At 41.1% G+C, this 23159-nt stretch overlaps 2 protein-coding genes across 3 annotated transcripts in view; one reads left to right on the forward strand and one right to left on the reverse strand.

Moving 5' to 3' along the window:
• The first annotated feature begins 712 nt into the window (after positions 1-712).
• Positions 713-12436, forward strand: LOC140554025 (filensin). 2 transcript variants are annotated; one of them, XM_072676832.1, is made up of 8 exons: positions 713-1110; positions 2456-2516; positions 2930-3025; positions 5046-5138; positions 6812-6925; positions 7397-7617; positions 8194-8285; positions 11144-12436. In XM_072676832.1, the coding sequence occupies exons 1-8, from the start codon at positions 713-715 to the stop codon at positions 12037-12039; spliced, it is 1971 nt and encodes a 656-aa protein (XP_072532933.1). In that variant the 3' UTR covers positions 12040-12436. The 2 variants fall into 2 exon arrangements, with proteins under 2 accessions (XP_072532933.1, XP_072532935.1); XM_072676834.1 differs by having other exon boundaries at positions 6818-6925.
• Positions 12437-13487: 1051 nt separating this feature from the next.
• Positions 13488-23159, reverse strand: part of pcsk2 (proprotein convertase subtilisin/kexin type 2) — a 58162-nt gene continuing 48490 nt past the window's right edge. The window contains exon 12 of the mRNA XM_072677600.1: positions 13488-14641. Within this exon, the coding sequence (XP_072533701.1) occupies positions 14152-14641 (490 nt within the window). The 3' untranslated portion in view covers positions 13488-14151. The remainder of the gene's footprint in view (positions 14642-23159) is intronic.

Consider the following 23159-nt stretch of genomic DNA (forward strand, 5'->3'; position numbering starts at 1 on the left):
GTACCTGTAGGTAGAGGTAGAGGTACACAAAGAGAGACAGAGAGACAGAGTGAGACTAAGAGATGTAAAACTGATATAGGGACACACAGACAGACACACACACACACACACACACACACACACATATATATATTGAGAGAGGAGGGGAAAGGATTCCTGTAGAGATCCTCAAATCAACACACACACAGAGTCAGAGAGCGTGTGCCTTTCAGTGGCACAGAAGCTTCTGTCTCGTATCTCTGATGCAGGTATTCAGTGTCAGATCGTGTTATTGTTTGTTGTTGTATTTGGATGTTATGTGTTTTTACAGAAGAGCAGCTCGTGCAGTTTTTCATTGTTGGCTGCAGCCGAACTTTCCACGGAACCGAGCTGATGTAAATCAGAGAACAAAAAGCACCACAATAGTTTGTTTGACGCAGCAAAGGCCTGCTTTAGTTCTGCCTCCTGAACAATAGCGGCTCTTCTGTTGGCGCGCGCTTCGGTGGGCCGCCGTCCTCACTGGAAGGGTCCAAATGCAAAAGCGAGCGCTGGAAAAAAGGGGGATTTTCCTTTTTTTTTTTTAAAGCTATTTCGTCGGATGGCCCCAGCGGGCAGCGGTCAGTCTAGCATGAGCCCTCCGAGGGTGAGCAGCCCAGTTTTCACACACTAAAGGTGCTGAGGGCACAAGCACTGACAGAGAGGGAGCGAGACAAACAGAGCAGCGCGCGTAGCCATGTTCAAGACCAGCTACCGGCACGAGGTGCGCAAGGAGAAGTATGAGCGGTCGGATGTGTTTGAAGACCCCGGCAGCCCCGAGGACGATGCTGAAGCCACTCAGCGCGGACACAGCGGCGCACGTGCCACGCTGCCCGCCTGGGAGAGCCTGCAGGAGCTCAACAGCCGCTTCGCGCGCTACATCAACCGGGCGCGCGTGCTCGAGCAGCGCAACGCCGTCTTCCGCAAGCAGCTGGAGACGCTGCAGCGCATGGAGGAGGCCGCGGGGCTTGAGGAGGCCTTCCACGAGCAGATCAGTGTTAACAGACAGCGCATCCGCGAGCTGCTGGCGGAGCGCGCCAAGCTGGAGCGCGAGCTGAAAGACGCCGACCGCATGCTGGACGAGTTCAGCAGCAGGTTAATAACAACAAACACCTGCAGGATCATTTATTATTTCTTTAAACCCGTTCTTAGGTTTCTGGCAGCAGTGTGTCAAAAGTATTTATTATATAAAATATATAGTTTCTAAAAAATGGCTTTCTATCTTAAAATTACTTTTTTAAATTATAAGGTGACTCATCATTGTGACAAAATGATGACAAAAGTGTTAAGAAATTAAGTAAGTATTTGAAGATACAAAGTTAGTCTTGAAAATAGTTATTCTTTAGATATAAAACATCACATTTCTAAAACATAAGTTACTATTTAGACATAAAAAGTCAACAAGAGGAAATCAAGTCAACGTCAATATTTAGTCACTATTTACATTAAAAATAAGAGAAGTCACTCTTTACACATAAGATCAACTTTTTAATTAGGTCAATCTTTTTTAGATATGAATTAGGATTAAATTTGAAAGATTTTTAAAGATTATAAGAGTAAATATATTTTGAGAAATTAAGTCATTATGATTATTGTCATGATACTGTCTGACGCATATTAAATTAGTCTTAGTATTCATATGAAAGGAGACTTTGGGGTTTCTCCTTTTGTTTTCGATAAATGAAGGTCCCTTTTTAATACTGAAATGTTTACCTTCAGGAAGAACTTCAGTCTTTCTTTGAGTTGAAAAATGGATGTTCAAGTATAGCTTTAGATTAGAATGGTAATAATAGAAAAGGAGAGAAGAGGGGCTACATATTGTTGTAGTCATGCATAAAGTTTGTTGTTATTTTAGAATTTTTGACATAATTTAAATTTGCCAGTTGTCCTTAACATTGTGGCAGAATTTCATGAAGTAGGAAATCTTGACTAGAATAGAAATGATTAGATTGATTTCCATTAAGTTTTTTCCTCCCCCAGTAAAGTTACTTTTTTAGAGATACAAAAACTTTGTGAGAGAGCAACAATATATTTCTTATACAATGGATGACCAAGATAGACATAACTGAAAAAGTACATATGGTAATGGTATCCAACTCAGTCCTTAGGGACCCCCAGGCAGTCCACATTTTGTGTTGTAGCCCAGCTATTTACATAACTGCACCAAGAACAGAGAGAGAGAGAGAGTGAGAGAAAGAGAGAGAGAGTATACTGCTGGCTCTTATTTGTTTCTTATTCAGCACAAAAGTTTTGGAGTTTCTCTCCCTTCAGCTGAGGATGCTCAGTATGCTAGATTTCACACACCAGGCTGCAAAAAATAAGAACACCTGTACAGGTGTGATAAGAACCACAGAAAACACTATCAAACAATTGCATACACAGCTGTGAGGTCACAGTTTGTGGCTAACGTTGCTTTTCGATAACCCTCTGTTGCTCACAGATACAGAAACGAGTGTGAATATCAAGAACAGCTGCGAGGGACCCTGGAGCAGCTCAACAAGGTACTGCAGTGACAGAGTACCCTTTGAGCTAAGAGGCTTCCATCAGCCATTCTGTACACAGCTTCCCTAATTATGAACCATCCCAGCTGATTCAATTCAGTTGAGTTTATCTGTGCACATAAGGATGAAATATTAATGGAAAACCCTGACATGGTTCAGTTAATGAGAATCTGAATTAGCTGGATGTCTCAGAAGGTTGTCTAGATGATCTTAGACGTCTGCTGTTTTGCCACTGATTTTCAAGGCAAGCAGCAAACGTACTTGAGAGGAAAGCGAGGAGCGAGGTGATTTATTGCTCACACACACACACACATTTACATTCATACCCACCTTCACTCTTACGTTTTTTTTAGTCTAAATAATTGTGTGTTGTTTGTGATCTCTGACTGCATGTTTTTCTCTGGGACCTGCAGGAGGCAGACGCGGCACTTCTGAGAAACCTGGAGTATCAGATCGAGTCTCAGTTCCTGCAGGACGACATCAGCTCTACAAGAGACAGACACAAAAAGGTAAGGATGTGCACATGGCTAGCTAATGATCCAGCTAGGGTGGGAATGGGCTGCCAAGCTGACGCCTACTGCAGGCCCTGTGATCTTGACTTCTGCAAGCACAAACATCTCTCATGTGAGACAAGTTGCTTATTTCAGAGAATTTGAAGGTTTTTGCTGCTGTATATACAAGTAACAACAATTCAGCTAGAATGGTAGTGGGCCGTCAAGCCACTGCCCACTTCTGGCCCACTCCTGTTATTAGAACTTCTACAAGATCTGGCTAGTGCTAGTAAAAAAGTAAATGGTAAACAGAAACCAACAAACCTCTAAGAATTAGAGTAGTAGAGTAGAATAGTTATGGCCTTCACAACTTTGTGAGTTTTGCTGTTTATTAAAACTAAAACTGTGACAGTTCACTATGGGCAAATGACAGTCAGTAAAACCATATTGAAATGTATCACACAATATTGTTGGTTATCAGAATTAGCCCAGTATCTGTTGATGAAATATACATTAAATGAAATATATATTACCCACGTAATTCTTGCCAAAAGTAAGTAAACTTAACGACAAAAATGTTTTGTATATGTAATTCATGCAATGCATCGCTTTTTGTGGTGTACTGGACAAGCTGCATACAAAATAAGACCCCATGACAAATACCACAAAAATGCTCTCACTTCAAATACCATCAACTATGACTACGAACTAGATCCATTCTCTACATCCTGAAATCTGAAATCAAAGTTCACATAATAATGGTGCATTTTTCCTCTAATCATGACCCATTGTAAAGTGGCCGGCAATTGAAGTTGATTGAGGGTCTGGCCACAATAGCAGTAATAAGTGCAGTGTCCCTGCAGAGGTCAGACAGGTCACTGTGTAATGTGCTGAGCAGGGCGTTTTTTTACCGAAAGTGCTGGAACAGTCCCATTTCTGCCAACTGCAAAAAAGAAAAAAAACATAGCCGAAGCTACAAAGACCCATCAGCACACATTGTTTAAGAAGGCTTTGCACATGTTTACACAATGCTGCAAATTAGCAACTGTGCCTGAACTGAGGTCTGAATTCTCTACCCAACAAAAGGCCTGAATGATGCCTATTGATGGTTTGGCCTGGCCTGACAATAGACATCGGAAATGGACACAAAAATAGTGATAAGGCATTTTGTACGTGGTGTTTATACAGCATTAAAAATCACTAAAAAGGTTATAAGCAAACCATATGGAAGCATGCAGTGGTTTGCATAGTCGCTATGGACAAGTGTTGAGCATATATGGAGAGAGATATACACCAATCAGCCAAACATTAAAACACTGAAGTGAAGCGAATGACATTAAGTATCTTGTTACAATGATACCTGTCAAGGGGTGGCAAGTAGCACGTGTGAACATTCAGTTGCTGAAGTTGATGTGGTGAAAGCACGAGCAAAGGTCAATTTTAAGAATCTGAGCCATTTTCACACGTTATTATGGCTTGGCGACTGGTTTATCTCTAAAACCACAGGTCTTGTGGCGTGGTCCCGGTGTGCAGTGGTCAGTACCTAATAAAAGTGGCATAGAAAAGGACAACAACCAGTGAACTAGCAACAGGGTCATGGGTGCCAAATGCTTATTGACGTGTATGCGAAGGCTAGCTCGTCTGGTTTAATCCCACTGACAGGTTACTGGAGCACAAACCGCTAAAAAGGTGAGGCTGTCTATGTCTTGTTGAGTTCATGGCTCAACGGGTCAGAGCTGTTTTATCAGCATAAGGGGGACCTATACAATATTTTTCAGGTGGTTTCAATGTTGTGGCTGACTGGTATATATTTGATTTTGCTGCTCTAGTTTTTCTCTATAATACTCAAATGAAGTGACCTTGAGAAACTTTTTCAAACTGTTCACATGAACAGCTGAGCGGTTCACATATATTTATATGTACACTTTTGAATTCAGAGTCTAACTCATGCCAATATCTCAGTGCCCAGATGTGTCTTGGAGGGACAACTGACCATATCATATCAGAATATAAAAGTTATGTCCTCTGTCCTCTGCAGAATCTTGCTGAGATCCAGACCTACGTTAACATCCTTCATCAGATCAACCAGACGGCCGTTTTAATGCCCAACATGGCAATGGGTATCTCAGAGGTAAGCTGAGCTGACCTTGACATGCGTGGAATGCTGCCCCGAGGGGTAAAAGAGTGGCAAACGTGTCAGTGTCAGACAGTGTCAGCAGGGCAGCAGGGGACAGTGATGGCAGTGGCAAACTTCAGCTGTGCTGTTGTTCGTGTGCTGCGCTGACGCTCCGCACCCACTTTGATCTAGTGCCGAAAGAGCAGCTGTACTGCTTTTGTTAAGTGCCTGGTGTACGTGACCTCCAGGGCTTTGTTCTTTGGTTAGATCACAGATTGGGAGGGAAAGAGAGAGAGAGACTCTATGTGATTTAGTATTGTGTGGTGATGACATCTGCAATAATTGGGAAATGTGTTATCATAAGAAAGACACAGTTGGATTTGTGTTATACTTAAAATCAATTTGTATAGAGCTTTTCAGAACAGGTGTTGTCAAAAAGCAGCTTTACAGATATCCGTGTCCAACACTATTTTAAGCAAGCTAATGCAATGGCAGAAAAAACTCCCTCAGATTGAGAGGTATAAACCTTGAACAAAGACTCAAAAGGGGAACCAGTCTTTATCTGACTGACACTGGATAGCACAACAGAAAGCAGAATAAATGTTCAAATACAGTAAAATATTGGAGAACTATGATTCATGGTTAGTCTGTTAGCCTTTTATTTCCTTCCATTTATGTCAGTGAACTGTATTTTCCTTAAAGTTAGTGTTTCAACTCAAAAGAAATGTCAAATTTAAGATTTTAGGTTTTTAACCATTTGTATTTTTGTAGAAGCTGTGATATGCAGAACCATCACTGAAAGTTAAAGAAGCATGTGGACTGTGATGGTGGAGTAATATTGTAGGGTTTTTCACAAATATAGGTATGGTAACGCAGTGTAGTTCTTGCAAGTGTTTTCTTGCCCATTCCACCAAATTTAGATACTGCAACTGCTGCTGTGCCGAGCCCAGAGTAGCAATGATAGAGATACAGTTTACCCCTTTTACAAGTCAGTGGAGCACCAACATGATTTAGATGCTGTTATTTTAGAAACAAATGCTACATAATGTTGCCTTAAACCTAGTTGTGGATGAGATTGGAGATTTTTACCTTTACTTTAACAACAAAACTCCAACTCAGATACAGTTATAATTTTGTTCCCTCGCTTCAGACTCAGAGTTATGAGACAAGTTAAAAAACAAGGAACTTCAGTCTCACCCCTGAGACAAATTAAATGTGAACTTTAGCAGCTTAAAGCATTTGCAGTACTAACCAACATTAATAAGCGTAGCTTCTTATACAGAATTAAGCTGAACGTGTTTTTTTTCTGTCTGGCACTGAAAAGAACAGGTCAAAAAAGGATCAGCGGTCTAGAAACATTCACTTTGCTTGCCGTTTCTTTTTGATTACTTTATTGTGCTCTGTTGGGTGAAGACTTAACATTACCTGCTGTGCAAGATGATGAAGTCTGAGACAGCTTGTAGAAGATAAAAACAGACAGGAAGAGACTTGGAAACAAACAAATCTGGTCCTTTGAATGACATATAAACTGCAAGATTCTTATAAAAATTATGATTTCAGTTATCACTCCTGTGGTATTTTGTATACTCTTCTCTATCTATCTATCTATCTGTCTATCTATCTATCTATCTCTCTCTCTCTCTCTCTCTCTCTCTCTCTCTCTCTCTCTCTCTCTCTCTTCACTACAGGAGCAGGAGAGGCTGATAGCACAGAGACGAGTTCCGGCCATGCAGAGTCAACTAGAGGAGTACAAGAGTGCCCTCTGCCAGCTGCAGGCACAAAAACACAGGCTGCAGACAGAGGTAGGTCACCATGGAGACCGGGGGTGGGGGTGGTGTAGTGGTGTGGTGGTGAAGAGGGAGATATTCATGCACTGTCACTGTAAAATACCTCTAAGACCTTTTGGGAGAGATTGATAAAACCGATGTATAGAACAACTGCCTCTCTATTCAGTCCAGGAAGAAGTAAAAAAAAAAGAGTTATTTACACAATCTTGATTATGTAGGATTAATTGTCTGAGATAATATATGGGGTAGAAATAGCCGCTGTGTCAGTACATACTTCGGATCAATACGGAAGATATGTAACATTGGAATACATATGGTTTTATCTAGTTAAAATATACCATACTAACTATGTTTCCTGTCATTAATGATTAAGACATGAGTTTGTGTGAAATACCTGAAATACCTGCATATAACTACTTTGTCTACTCTGAATATAAATAACACACTGAGAATACACCACTTAATTGTGACCGTCACTTTTCCCAGACCTCAGTGCTGGAGCATACCATCAAGAGCACGCAGGAGAGCTATGACGATGAGATCCAGCTTTACAATGAGCAGATCGAGACGTTCAGGAAGGAGATTGAAGAAGCCGAGCGCTCACTGGAGAAATACACCAACGAGTGCCGGCAGCTGGCCATGAACCAGACCTCCCTGGAGAATGAGCTGGAGAGGTACAAGAGGATCATTGAGAATGAAGACAACAGGTAAGCCGTCTGGCCCTTCCATTCACAAGTGGTCTGTAGCTCTAAAATCTTCTGGTTGACGTTGTGTATGAGGTCCTCTGTCCTATAACCTGCCATGAGCTTTAAATACCAAACTTAACTGGTGGTGTTTTAAGGAATGTCTGCTGTATGTTTTTGGATTTAACTCACTTGATGGATGCTTGCTTACTGACTTTTTTATCTAACCAGTGAAAAATGGGTTTGCTTTTACTAGATTTCTTGGCCACCGGATGGCAGTAGAATGTCAGGAATCAAACTTCGTTGCCTCTGCATTCTTAAAAATAAAGGTGTTTCCACCTTTTACCAAATGACCTTTATAGCACCTTTATTTTAAGAGTACATGCCATTATTTTAAGAGTACATTTTTTATACAGCATATAAGAATATTTAATAAGAATATATATATATTCTTATTAAATATTCTGAGAATAGTCTGTAATATGTGTATTTGTATGAGTTTCTGCAAAATCTGAGTTAAAAATTTCAGAAAACCCGTCTTTAGACAGGGATCCTTGATGTTTCTTGTTATGATGACATTTCTTTCACTCTCTTTCACAGATTGAATTCAGCTATAATTGGAACGCCAATTAGCCTGTTCACCACCAATTACAGATACACTCCCAGTTCCACCGCAAGCAGTCGAGGAAAAGGTGAGGAAGAGGGGGGTTGGGGACACACAGAGGGAGGGGAGTTACGTAACATCACAGCATCTGTTTTGTTAGCCTTAAAGGAATAGTCTGTTTTTATACCAAAAAACAGTCGGTTTTTAGAGATTTGTGAAATGCATGCTTCTCAGCAAGATACAGCACAAAATTGACCTCCATTAGATCTCCACAGGGTAACTGCATCCAGTTACAGCTTCAAAATGGTCTTGAACAGCCACAGGCAGTTCAATGACACCATGTCCTCGGACTGTATGAATTATAAATGAGTACACTCTTCAGGGGACAAATGGGTTCTTTTGAGTTTTATTGGATGGTTCTTCAGTGGATGATTATTCTGCTATAGAACGTAGTATATAAGGTGCATTCTAGCCTCATTATTCAAATCAAAGTGGAGGATAAAAAGCAGTTTACAAGATTGTTGTCGTAATTGTAATTTTTTTTATGATTCTGTTAACACTTTTTTAATTCTGTTAATAATTCCCTACTTCATGTATTCATGTACTGTTCTCTTAAAAACATACTACCGTGTGGGGAGTCATGTGACATCCTGTGCAGTCTGCAACTTGAAGTCTTCATTTTCATAATTCATTATATATTATATAATTCATTAATCACAATCAAGGAAAAAATGTTAAATGAATCGTGATACTGATTTGAGGTCATATCACCCAGCATTAGTTCTATTTCTTACCAGCATTTTAGCACACCCTTAAAAATAAAGGTACCATGGGATTGTTTGGAGTGATGCCAGAGAAGAACTACTTGCTTTCTTAAAAAACACTTTCAATTAATAGTTCTTTACAGAACCAGTTTGGAAATGAAGCGGCTTATATCTGGAGAACCTCCTCATATAGGAAGGAAACTTTTTCATGAGAACGTTCTTCATATATTTAAAAAAGATTACACACTCACAAATTTCTTTTACACACATTCAGGGAACCAAAAGTGATTCTTCTAGCATGGCTCAAAACCCTTAATGGCTGTGATTTAAGGGCGCATGTAATTCATGGCACCATTGTATTGCAGTTAACAATATTGAAACTGTTTCAGAAAATGTTTTTTGGAATAGAAATGTATCACTGGTTTTGAACCCTTCACTGATTCAGCCTTTGATCAGCGGTTGCCCATGGTGCTTTGCCATCTCTCACTGTGGTGCTCTGGGGAAAAAAAGCTGCAACTGTGAACTCTAGAGATCAGTGCGCAGCTGCTGTAGCAATGATGCATGGCGCTGACCTTTCCGACAAGCTCTTTTGGCACAACACTGTGCGATCGTGGATCGCTTGACTAATTGCTGTGTGCACAAAGCAGCTACACCTAGTGATTCATTTGGCACAATAGTGGTTCAAAGCGCGAAATAGAAAAGGCTTAGGTGTGATTGGCGTCTTTTTGCAGTTCACAAATGATTTCATATTAAATGTTAGTGTGATTTTAGCCCCTGCAATTAGTCCAATTAGCATGGAAATGAATAGCTGTAAACATCACTACTGCTTAGTGAATGAGAAAATATTCATATCAGCTAATTTACTTCTCAAGTGAGATAATTTAATTCTTCTGTTCAGTGAATACATGTTTTAAGATTTGTTTTTTTTTAACAGGACTAGTAGAAGGGACAGCTACATGCCCAAGCAGCTCTTTTTTTGTCCCCCTGTAACTCCACAGCAGAAAATTAAGTAAAATTTAAAATAAAGTAGTAGTAAATAAAGTTCAGCTAAATAATCATTTTCTAAGCCATCTCAACACCCACAGTTTAAAAATGAATAGTTTTGAATGCTGCTAATTCACCTACCTTTAATTGTGACAATTAGATTGGGGCAGTGGTGGCTCAGCGGTTAGAGCGCCAAGATATCGATAACAGGGTTGTGGGTTCGATTCCCGGGCTCGGCAAGCTGCCACTGTTGGGCCCTTGAGCAAGGCCCTTTACTCTCTCTGCTCCCCGGGCGCTGGAGTTGGCTGCCCACCGCTCTGGGTGTGTGTGTGTACTCACTGCCCCTAACACATGTGTGTGTGTGTGTGTGTGTGTGTGAGTGTGTGTTCACTACCAGATGGGTTAAATGCGGAGGACACATTTCGCTGTACAGTCCACACTGTACAGTGACAAATACGTGCACCTTTACCTTTTTAGTGCATTTGGGTCAGGCGGTGCCAGCCAGCATACAAACAAAAAGGCAAAGACAAAAATGAAAGATTTAAGATCAGCATTGATAATTTAAACAGAACTATTTTTGCTATAGTTATTATTTAGTTATAATTTGACACAAGGACCTTCACTATAATTATATTATTAGCCAATATTTGACTATTGACATACCGAGATATTTAAAGCCAACAACAATGTTATTCCAATAAAATTGGGCAAACAGGGCCCAGCTAATGGGAAATGGGACATTTATTTTAGGTCAAAACTGTCCAAGCCATAGGCTGGGTGATGATCCAAAGCTCACAAGTAAATCAACTAAATATGTTTGGAAAAGGCATGACCTTAACATGGCTGCAGGCAGACATGTAATCTACAGGTTGTTATATTCCAGGGTTAACTTACTTTTTCTAGCCTGCACCATGGTAGCTTACTGCTCAATAAAAGACATGGACATTAACTGTTTCTGTTATTAGTATAGTAGGATTATATTTTTCTATAGTAGTGACTTTAATAACAGACATGGTTCACTTACTTTCTATGGCAGCTATACATTTTATTTTAGGCCAAGTTCCTCTTATCATTTGGTTTGGACTACTACAACATGATCTATCACAGACGTTTCCTCAAACTGGGCAAACGTTATTGTTAATCTCAATCAAAGAACCAGTCAAAGTAATCATTGGTCATTTGTGTTCGGTTCTCACAGACATCACCCAAGCCATCCAAGACATCACCAATGTCAAGCCCCGTCAGAAGAATCTGGCCAAGAAGGTAACAAAAAAGAAAGAACTTACTCCCAAAGATGTGATTGACAGTGGGCAGGAAGAGAAGGGAGCTGGTGAGGAAGAAAGAAGAGGAGCAGAGGAAGTGGAAGGGGAGGTGAAACGAGAAGAGCATACTCCCCTGTTCAAAGGAGTTGGCCGCGAAGACGTGCCCGATGGTGCCCAGATCAGCAAAGCCTTCGACACACTCTGCAACATAGTACGGGACAGAATGCGTAAGTACAAGAAGCCTGAGCCACTCCCTGACTTCTTTACCAAGGGACGCTATGTCCTGGTAACAGGTGAGTCCAGCTACCTAGACCCCTGCTTTTACACGTCCACACCGTCTGCGGGCCACATCTTCGTCACCATCTGCGATGACATGATCTCCCCATACGAGCCTTATGGCCGCAAAACTCCCTCCCCCTCCCCCAGCCCCGCTCCTGGCCCCACCCCTATCCCACTCACTCCTCCTGCTCCTTCAGACAACGGTAAGGCAGATGAGAGACGCGGGAAAGAAGAACCCAGAAGCCCAACTCCACCGGCTGGTCCTAACAGCACACCCCATGGCCCCAGTCCTGCCCCAGAGCCTAGTCCGCGATCACCCCAAGAAGGTGACAAGGACAAAGGTGCAGAAAATAGTGGCAGACGAAGGGGACCTGCGCCTCGTTCCAGCAGCCACCTGCCGGAATCCATGAGCTATGAAAAGGTGGAGGTTGTGGAGTCAGTGGAGAAGCTCTCACCTGACAACAAAGTAAAGGGCTATGAGGAGACGGCTGTGGTGGTGGAGACCATGATCGAGAAGACCAGCAAAAAGAAGCATGGTGACCGGGCCACGTAAGAAGTTCCTGGCCCAAAATCAAATCACAAAAAAACATTCCACTTGTTCATGCCATTCCTGCCTCTTTTCTGCTCCAGCTCTGCCTAGCTCCAACCACGTAACCGCCCTGCTCCCAGTGCTGCTTTACTACTCCCTGCACTGACACCTTTGGCCTTTACTGTCTGAAAACTTGGGGATCTTTAAAAAAAACGAACAAAGCCCCTTTCTTTACCCTACTTCTCAACAAAGACTTTTTTTGATACATTGTTTAAGGTAAACCTAATAGACTGCCTGTTTCTAATCAGAATATTGCTGCTGCCCTCAGGAATGTTTATTATCCACCCTCAAACACCATAAAGCCCTGAGTTCAAGAGATTGAATAGCTGTGAATAGATTTTGTTCAATTGGAGTATTGATGATCGCCCATCACACAGTTCTGCTGTGTACTAATTGCTTTACGAATAAAAATCAAAATGTTCACAATTGCCAGTGTGGTGTTTTTTAAAGCTAGAGTAGGTGAAAAATAAAAGTCATACTGGCCATTATATTGTGCATTGTTATCTATTGGTTTCTCTTTAAATAACAGTAGCAGCCATCTTAAAATCTAAATCTAGTATCAGTATGTTATACACTGCTAGTAACTACATAGGTATGTTTGTGATTACTTGACAACTTGACACTGTTTAAGGTCTATGATGATTTAGCCACGCAGTTTGCACAATGCTAATGAGTGGGATAAACATAGCTAAGAAAATGTACCTTTCCCCTGAAAAGGTGTTCTTTTAAAAGTTTTGTTTTTGACAAAAATGTACCTGTACAAAGTTGGAATTATGTTTTTGACATTATTGAAATACACTTTTCTTTATAGGATAGTGCTGTACTGTTATCGGCTCTAGCTACTAAATCAGAGCTTTAAACTTTTATAATTTTATCAAGGTGGGTTTCTGCTCAGTCTCTCTCCCTTGCTGCACCACAGACTGAAGGTGCTTCTCCAAGTGAGCCAGCTGGAGATGACACTCATCCATTTTTCATGAAGGTGACCCTGCTGGAGTGCAGATGTGACCTCTGCATAATCTACTCTCCCAGGCAGAGAGAGCGGGAAACAATGAGAATCTGTCCCCATCACACAGAAAAAATTAAAAGTCTGACTACTTAGGAACCTTTACCTCCTGTACTACGCAATAGGCCAGAGTGTCTTCACATACAGTATGTAAGAAATAATGAAGCGAGGGCACTGTTGTCATAAAAACAGAAAGCCCATCACAAAGATGAGCTCACAAGGTCCATTCAACTGATGCAGAAATAATGTTAATATAGGTTACATAAGCTCGGTCCTGTTGTCTGGTTAAAAGGAAATAGGGATATTAATAATGGACCCGACAAGCCACTGTTCATTAGTGCACAAGCTAATGTTCATTATCTGCTTTTCCACAGACTCCCGATTCAAAACATCCTCTCCGTCACTCAAGTGCTTTAACAAACAGCAGAACAGGTTTATTATTAGATATACTGAAGGATATGAAATATGCTGTAGTTTGCCACAAACCGTGATCACACATTCCGTCTCCATCTTCAGATATAAACAACTTGTCTTTGCAAAAATATAACAGAAAGAAGTATCACTGCTGTGTTTGCAAAGTACTAAACGGTAGGTAGGTAGGTAGGTAGAGTAACACAGAAAGTCATTTACAGTCACAAACTGTACAACATTTGTCTTTGCAGAGGTGGCGAGACAGCAAGTTAAGCAAGAACCTAATATATAGTATCTTAATATATAGTGTGTATATACATTTTTTTGTATATAATTAAAAAAAATAATAAAAATACAGAAAGCAAGATGTAATATTTTCATCATTGGCAGATCATCATTTTTGAGAATATACTTTTTTATTATGATGGGGCTACATGGTTCATTCATCCAGAAACAGGGTATGAAACAACAGGAGGAGATAAAAAAAAAAAAAAAAAACTAAAATGAGTGGAGAAAGGAGAAGCGAGAAGACACTTATAGAGAGAAGAGAGAGAGAGAGACAGAGATAGAGAGGGGAGAGAGAGAGAAAAGGAGAGAGGGAGAGGAAAAAAGAAAGAGGCAGAGAGGAAAGCCGGGCATCATGCAGGGCTGTCCTGGGGGGGCTAGTTGCTTTTACTCATCAGGCTCTTGAGGCTCCGCTCCACAGCCTCGTCTAGCTCTTCCTCCAGCTCCTCCTTTTTGGACATGGCCAGTTTGGACTGGTAGTCCCTCACCACCTGGTCTATGTAAGGGGCACTCTGCGTCCCATGCAGCATGAGGGTCCACTCCTTCAGTGCACCGCTCTGAGGGGCATCGCCATGGAAGCCCACCTCCAGCAGCCAGGTGCCGCGTGGGTCTTCGCCCCAGGTGTGCGTGGTCATGAAGGGCCACTTGTCGAAGCCCACCTTGGCGTCGGCATCACGCGGCCGACGGCTCAGCAGAATGGACTTTGTGCCCATGGGCGAGGTCATGTTGATGTTTAGGTCACCACGGCGGCTGGCGTTCACCGTCACCACCGCCTGCACATGCTCCAGGTAACGTACAAAGTTCTCCTTGCCCTGGCAGGCATCCGTGGAGATGGTGAGAGACAGCTTCTCGCCTGACTGGATCTTACTGCAAGGAGGAAGGAGAGAATGAGGGAGAGAGAGAATTTAACTTGATGACTGAACCACTACTTAACAAAATACTAAGGTGATCCTCCAGCACTTTACCAGGCAGTTTATTTCAAGTGTAAAGTCATGTGTCTCATGAACACATTGTAGAATAAACCTCACAGACAGCACCAAAGAAGAGCACTGATGTTCATTTTTACTTTTAACCTGAAGTCAGAGCATTTTTTCAGTCATTACAGTAGACACAAAAGAAGTATATCCCAGTTTCTTCTGTTTTTGCATATTTGTTTAGATGTTCCAGATAATCACACTAATTTTAACATAAGATAAAGACAACACGAGTAAAAATACACAATGAAGCTTTCAAATGATCATTCATTCAACTATATATTCATTCAAGAACTGGAATTTTGGCTGGAGTCTGAGGGAGCTGGCCATGCTCTCTCCAGGTGGGCACTCTCTGCCCTCTCTAGAAATCCTTAAAAAACAACACGCACAAGCTGGGGATCTGACGCATTCCTCTGAGCGCATCGGCTGCCTGGCAATGATGCATTGGCTGCAGTTCGAAAAAATGCTTTGGATGTATTGGAGGAGATACGTGTTAAGTTTTTACACTCCTAGTGCTGGGGAGAGTTACAAAGGTCAATTGGTCAATTGGCAGTACCAAATTGGGAGAAAAAGGGGAAAAAATTCTACAAAGAACTTATAAAAAAACATAACTATTGCAATCTGCAGTAGTACATAACAACTGCAATCAAACTTTTGCGATAATTCTCGATTACTGATTTACATTGCTGTGGAGGAAGTTGCCCACTCTTCCTTGCAGACTTTATTAATTCGGCTAAGATCTTCCCAAAAGGATTTAAGTAAAGGCTGTGACTTGGGCCCTGTTTACACCTGGCATTTTAAATGCATCTTCTGTAACCGCCTGTGATCAGATTTTGCACATTGCAGATTTTGCTGGAGGAGGGACATGGCACACATTACCCGCATTACTTTCCCTCTGCTTTAGTTTAAAACTAAAATGGTTAGAGAGACTTTGCTCATGTTACAGTATGGCCAGGTGTGAACGGGGCCTTGGTCACTCTAAAACCTTATTTTGCCTTCTTTTGAGCCATTCAGAGACACCCTTGAGCTTTAGGTCCTAAACTGATGGGCAGACAATGGTTAAAACTTTTTCTTTTCTTTTTTTTGCAAATGCGAGACAAGCCGATATTCTCTCTTTGGTCAGCGGTGGTTTGCGCCCGTAAACCTCCTCATGGATGCCATTTTTGCCCAGTGTTTTTCTTATCATTGACCTTAATCCCTTATAACTCCAGGACTTTTACACACTAAGGTGTATTACTCAGTAACTACAGGAACTTCTGTCCAAACTGGTGGGGCTGTTCTTTGGAAACATTTAGGTGGCCTAAACATTTAGTTTAGAGATGAACATTTTCATGCAATTCACTTAAGTGAATATGTGTTCATATGAAAGCACATCATGTGATACAGTCTAAACAGATTATCATAAATGATTTAAAGGTTTTATTAGTTTGAAGCTGTTTTTAAGTAAAGTATAAAAGCAATTCCAGTTACATTTACTTGCTACTACACTTGATACAAATTCTGACCTGGTCCCATCTCTGAGCTCCTGAATTATGCACAATTATGTTTAAACTTACTCCTGCAGAATATTTTGTATGCCCCACTTAAGCTGCCAAAATAATTCTGACTTATTCTGACTTAGAACTTTTGACAGGGGTCATTGAAACCAGATGTTACAATGTTCACTTAATTTCATATCAGTGGTTTTAATGCTATGCTGCCTGGTGTATATCATTTACAACTAACATTAACAAAGCATTAACAATAAACAACCATATTGACCATTTTTGACAGGCACAGATGGAATTTGGCTTCCGCATTTATTCCATCCGTGCAGTGAACACACACATACACACCAGTGAAACACACACAGTGGCAGCCATTGCTGCCGCCCCCCCCCCGGAAAAGGAGAGGGTGAAAGGCCTTGCTCAAGGGCACAACAGCGGCAGCTTGCCAAGCCCGGGTATCGAACCCACAACCCTGTCATCAATAGCCTGGAGCTCTAACCGTTGAGCCGCCACTGCCCCAATTAACTTGTGAACTTACTAATAACTTAAACTAAATTAATGAAAGTGTCCAAAAACACATATTTTGCAACCATATTTACAGGCAGCTATTGCATACTGGTTTCTGTCTTACTGGCAAGATTTCTGTCGTTTTGTAAGCACAGAGAAATGTGTCAAAATTATTACTAGTGGGTATCAAGCATTCATTACATATATAACACACAGATTATTTTATTAAGCAGTTATGTTTTTCAATACATATTTTTAAGTGCAGATTGAGCTGGGGGTTAAAAGGACATTTTGAATAGTGGTTGACTGGGGCAGTGAAATTCTGCAGAGAGTGCCCTGAGCAAGCTCTTAGCTCTCTGTCATAGCCGCTGAACAAGTGTCGACAAAACATGCTCTTCATCAACATCCTAAATCACCTTATTTGTATAATAACAATAAATTGCTCTATTGAATAATAAAAACAACCTCCTAGGCTAAGGTTTAAAGGAAACCAAATCAGTTAATTCAGTTAGGACTAATTCAGTTGGGACTAAATTGGATTAATATGTACTCACTGACCACTCTGAATTATGCTGTAACGCTTCGAGAGGTAGCGTTAACATAGTTATATCTAATAAAGTAATATATAATAGTAGCCTAATTTATTAAATGGATGCATACCAGACCTCCAAGCTCAAGTCAAATTAAGGTATTTTTGACAATTACTGTACGGCACTTAGCTCTGTTCGCTGCTGGGATGAACTGAAGGAACTATGGTCCAGATTCACCCCAGAGGCTTTGTCCACACCAGAAATGAAATTTGGTCTGGCAAGGGAGAAGAGCTGACAGGAAAACAGCATTGTGGGTATCCGCACAGGGAAGCCAGGGGAGCTTGTCCGGAGAAGCTGTGAAGCCAGTAAAGTGAGTGGGTGCTAGGCTAAAAGCAAACCCAGCTGACCAGTTTTTAACTTTTTAGTTAGCTAAGCTGCTAGCTACGCTAGTCTAGGCAGCTCCTGTAAACCGCCACAGTGATGTAAACCAGTTAAAGTAGAAAGTAAAGTTAAAGAAGAGTTCCTATTTTTTCACTAGCCCTATATACATGCTTACTTTTTACACATCAAGGAACAACTTAGAATACTCAAAAATACATTCAATGGCATCTTAAAAATAATGTAATATTTAATTGGCAGCCTAATCTTGGATCTCAAATCAAATAAATCAGCAAAAGCTCACTCTAGTACAGATGACTACAAGAGCAGCAGAAACCTATAAAAAATGGAACCTTTCCTTCTCAGCACGTTCTTTTATACAGTGTGTTTTTATAATGAAAAATAAACATGTTTGTGTACAACTAACTGGAGAAACAAACTGAAGCATCAGGTCCTGCTCTGAAAAAGGCCGTAATCTTGCAATTATTCCCCCCTGGATGAGCTGGTTTAATAAGAACTGGTTGTGAAAAAAAAAAACAGGCCATGACGAAACTCTATTATGGACCCCCTATTTTCAATAATGCACCACCCTGGTGCCAAGCAAATTGCTTTGACCAGATGAAGGGATCTTGTCCTCACCGTAAGAGGCGGACGCTTTTTTGTTGTTGTTCTTGCACAAAGGCTCAGTGCTGCTGACAGGCTGTTTTGTGCCGCCGGGATGATAACGGTGGAGGGCTGGAGCAAGCGGCCATAAAGTGGACGTAATGGCATTATCAGAGGCAGGTCTTCCAGCCTGGTCCATTACTGCACTCAGATTAGCCATGTGTGTGTGCGGGCGTGCGTGTGGGTACGTGAGCTGAGCGTGTTTCCCAGGAAACTAATTCATGGAAGTAGCTGAACGTAAGAAGACGTAAGACAACGTAACCTGTTAAGTGTGTGTGGGGCCTGTAGATTGTTTGGAAGTGATGTCATAATGTGAATCCAATGCAGGTTGCATCTCATGCGTATTTAACACAATGGTGTACAGATAATCACATGCAGTTAAACATCTCAAAAACAAAGGAGATGATAACTGGCTCATCACATAACTTCCTTCTCCTCAACAGTGACAAAACTGAGGTTCTCCTTTTAGGGCCAAAAGACACTAGAAATAAAGCATCCGACTTAATGTTAGACTTGGCTGATGCTTCCATTATTCCTGGTTTAGCAGCTAAAAATCTTGGTGTCATATTCGACTCTTGAGCAACATATAGCCAATATTAGTAGGACAGCATTTATGCAGCTAACTGTAATGTGGTTATTTCTTTTTTTGTTTATATATATATATATATATATATATATATATATATATATATATATACTGTATTTATTTAGGTTCAGATGCACTTCTAAAGTTGGTTTCTAACCCAGCAGGTGCACTGCACAGCATAGATTTAATTAGGGGTCTCCCTCTTGAAATGCAGATGCGATCAGATGCAGGCTCTGAGCCAGGCCTGCAGGAAACATATCAGAAACACCAAAACACTGCTGCAGAGACTGCTGGTAACAGGTCGCACCTTCACTGCTGCAAAGACTGTGATACCGAGCAGTGGGTGTTTTTTTAACACGAGACATTAAAGCACATGTTAGATTATTAATAGCATGGCGTCTGGAGGAGGCTCATGGTTCTGCTCTGATTGTAATTACTGCTCTGGAACAAAAGGTGCTGCACTGTGAGACTGGAAACACCACCGTCTCTGGATGAGCGCTTTATGACTGCAGCTTGAGCAAAAAGCAGATGAAAAAAGGAACAGAAAGGACAGATCATGCATGCTATTAAGACATGAGTATTTAACTCTCCTATAGGTCCCCTCTGGCATATTTGAGTTGAGGCATCTCTTCTTACATTCTCTTGATTTCTTTCTCAAGTACATCTCATCAAAAGCTTTCACTATAGCCTGCTTTTGCTGTCCGGCAGAAATATCAGTTTTATCAGTCACTAAAATACAAGAATAGGTAAGTAAACTGCACATTTCATTGTGTTTAGAATTAGAAATCTATGTACAACAGATAATGACTATTCCTTCAGTAAATTCAGAGCAAAGTTCATGTTTCTAAAGATATGTCATCAGGTGAGCAAAGACCTTGTTCCGCCAAGTGTTAAAGAATGGACTGTGTTAAAGCACTGACAGCTGAAGAAAAGGCTGCAACAACCAGAAATAAATCTGCATCTGTGCCATAGCCTTCCCATTAGCCATTGATGATTACAGTCCCTACTGTAAAGACAGGGGTGAAACTTCCCAGCATTCCTTGCTGTTTTTTTTTTTCATCCAGAATTGTTTTTTACTTAAAGACACCCTCATGGTAATGTTTTGTGTCTCAGTGAACCACTTAATCCTGTAATGCTATCATTAAAAGATACTGGGTCGGCCCCAGCTTTGCAGAATTACTGATGAGCAAAAGTGCACATAACTGTGTTTGTAACAGTATTTATGAACATTCAAGCATTTACTACCAGAAGACAAAGTATGATAATCAACCGGAAGGTTATCATTCCAAATATGTTAATATAACATTGTTTCCTCACATTCAAATCAAGCAAGCTCACAGTGCCAGTGCTGTGATTTCTTCTATTCTATTAAAGACAACCTGAGTAAAAACAAAATGCAGTTTTAAATGATCATTTCATTCACTGAACAAGTATCCAACACATAATTACCCTTTGAGTTACCTAATCAGCCGATTAATCGAATTTAACTGATAATTGCGATCAGTTAAATTAGACACACCAGGCTTGATTACTGTAAGCCCTAGTGAATCATCCTCTTGTTCTGCGGACTGATAAGTTGAAAGTGGAAGTTGTCGATGATAAAGGTGGCACACAGTTACTAAGACCAGTAGAGTTCTTACTTTTCCAAGTGGTTTATATAGGGGTTTAAAAACCCTATATAAACCACTATATATGTTTCCTTCAAAAAGTAGTCATTTAATCATGTTCTTCATGTTTTCCTGGATCTAATATTGTATGAGGTTATAAAACCATTTAAAGTGACAAATATGCAAAAATGGAAGAAATAAAAAAAAAAGACTTTTTCCTGACACTGCAAATAATTAATTGCTTACCTGTCTCATAAGTAACTTAAGTGTACAGTGTCATTCAAACAGTATAGCAAAACTACAGTAAAAACAATTGGCTTCTAAGGGTTAACTGGCAGTTACAGGATGCTCCAAAAGCCTGTCAGCCAACCACCCACCTACACACACACATACCTACGCAGTCCACCCACACAAAACGGCCCAACACATCTTTTATTCCTCTTATTACGCTTGCACACACTCTTCTTTCTTGTCTTCTCTTCACACATAACTCAATATAAATGAAGTAGACCTTTTTAGGCCTACATAATGATGTGCAGCGCCAAAGTCTGCCAGCATCCTCTGAGAGTCTCGCCTTGTTTCAGGCACCTCCCTCCAAATCAATTAAAGCCTTATTTTTCCACACATGGCCCATGGCGGAGACACGTGTTGCATTGTTCCGTGCAGGTTAACTGTCTGCCTGCTCAGAGGCATTCATTAGTTGGGGCTGATAGAGGCCTTATCGCGTGGCGAAAGCCCTCGCATGCCTATGCTCATTACCATTCAGCAGCAAATTTCTTCCACTTGTCCCTTGCTTAATTTCTATTCTTGCCTTTTGCCTTGGCTAAGACTGCTGTGGACTTTCCGTTAGGTAAGATATGAGATCTGGCACTTTATCAAATTGGGGGGTGGGGTGGGGTCACCTTTTTTTTCTCTGCAGCCTTTATAAGGGTTCTTCAATGATTATTTAATAAAGGAGATGGTTATATATAGAACTGTGGGGGCTCCTGAGTGGTTCAGCTCAATCAAGTGTTGGCCCTGTCATCTGCGGGAGATTGTGAGTTCAGCCATTTGTAGCCAGGAATCCAAAAAGATGGCCCTTCCTGTCCCCTAATCACTTAGTGTTATTTAACATATATAACTGAATTTGCAGTTCTCCCTCAAGCTTGTTGAACTGTTCATTGTGTTGCATTAGCAGTTAACGTTGGATCCAGGTTCAATTAAAGGAGCTGAATCTACATTTATATTACATTTAGAGCATTTAGCTGATGATCTTATCCAGAGCGACTTACAAGGTTACTCGTATGCCACAGGACACCTTTATAGGCCTTGTAGAGTGCACTGCCTGAGTGGCAAACATATGACCATCAGCATATTAGACAGGTCTTAATGTTTTGGATCATCAGTGCAAGTATAATATTCCCTGAATCTATTTTTCACATAAAGTCAGGACATTTGTCCTTGAAACATACAAAACCAAACACATACACCACACACACACACACACACACACACACACACACACACACACAGAGTCCTATCCATGCTACTCAAGCTCTGTCTGATTGAGGCTGTTGCCATAGCATGCAATGCCCAGCAGTGAGTAGGAGAGGACTAATTATAGCAGATGTGAGAATAAGAAGCACAGGTGCTGTGGAGAGACAGACAGACAGAGAGAGAGAGAGACAGAGAGCGAGCAAGAGAGAGAGAGAGAGAGAGAGAGAGAGAGAGAGAGAGAAAGAGAGAAACAGTGAAGCAAGGGAGGGGAGAGGGATTCCCAGGGTCTGTGGGGAGAGAGAGTGGGGTTTGACACATGCAATATGCCATCATGTGGAGCTCAGGGGTGGATCAAAGCTGAGAGCTGTCAGACTGGAGCAGTTCCTCCATACAACATCTACACCCAGCTGACACATGTGATGAATGTCAAATAAGGAAGCTGATGGCTGGGAAAAATGAATCCCTGTTGCCAAAATGCAACCTCAGCAAATGCACATTTCACATATATAGATTGGCTGCAGCCTCTCTGTACAGTCATTCTTAACATTCTAGATACAGCTCCTGTTCTCTACGCTGGCTGCTGGATGTTTGATGGCACCTTCCTGCTTTAGAATTTTTTTGTACATGATATATCTGCATGAGAAGCAACATGGGAAGCCAATGTACCATACAAGACATGTATCTATGACCATCTCACAACAAATACATTTTGTAATCATGCGCCAAGTCACTAAAATCTGTGTTAATGGACTGTTATGCCGCACCCATTCATGGCAACTGCTATGAAACTAATTTTGCTCAAGCTGGTTGACCAGGATTTGATATGTCGACCAGCATAACCAAGCTGGTTGAGCAATTTAACTATCTTGACCAGGCTGGGCAACAATGAACACATCACCCTGACTCTGCTGGTCTACCTGTATAATCAGCTTCAACAAACTGGTCAACCAGCTTGACCAAACTAGTCAATCAGTATCACTGGCTTAAACGCAAGATTTGTCATGTTGGTCAGGCTGACAGATTAGCTAATCCACCAAACTCAAATAACAACATATGGTATGCTGGTCAAGAGCTAAGCTTGTCAACCAGCGTAAGCAGCTCATTTAACAGCATAGGGTGTGTTTTTCCCCATTTTGGCTTCAAATAAACTATCAGCCTGTCAGTAAAACTAACAAGC

Source organism: Salminus brasiliensis, chromosome 4 (assembly GCF_030463535.1).
Source record: "Salminus brasiliensis chromosome 4, fSalBra1.hap2, whole genome shotgun sequence".
Lineage (NCBI taxonomy): Eukaryota > Metazoa > Chordata > Actinopteri > Characiformes > Bryconidae > Salminus > Salminus brasiliensis.

What these genes read in the sequence shown, in the direction of transcription:
- LOC140554025 (XM_072676832.1), top strand. Translation starts at nt 713, where the DNA reads ATGTTCAAGACCAGCTACCGGCACGAGGTGCGCAAGGAGAAGTATGAG. An exon ending in CCCTGGAGCAGCTCAACAAG is followed by an intron (nt 2,517 to 2,929) that starts GTACTGCAGTGA and finishes TGGGACCTGCAG; the next exon opens with GAGGCAGACGCGGCACTTCT. An exon ending in ATTGAGAATGAAGACAACAG is followed by an intron (nt 7,618 to 8,193) that starts GTAAGCCGTCTG and finishes TCTCTTTCACAG; the next exon opens with ATTGAATTCAGCTATAATTG.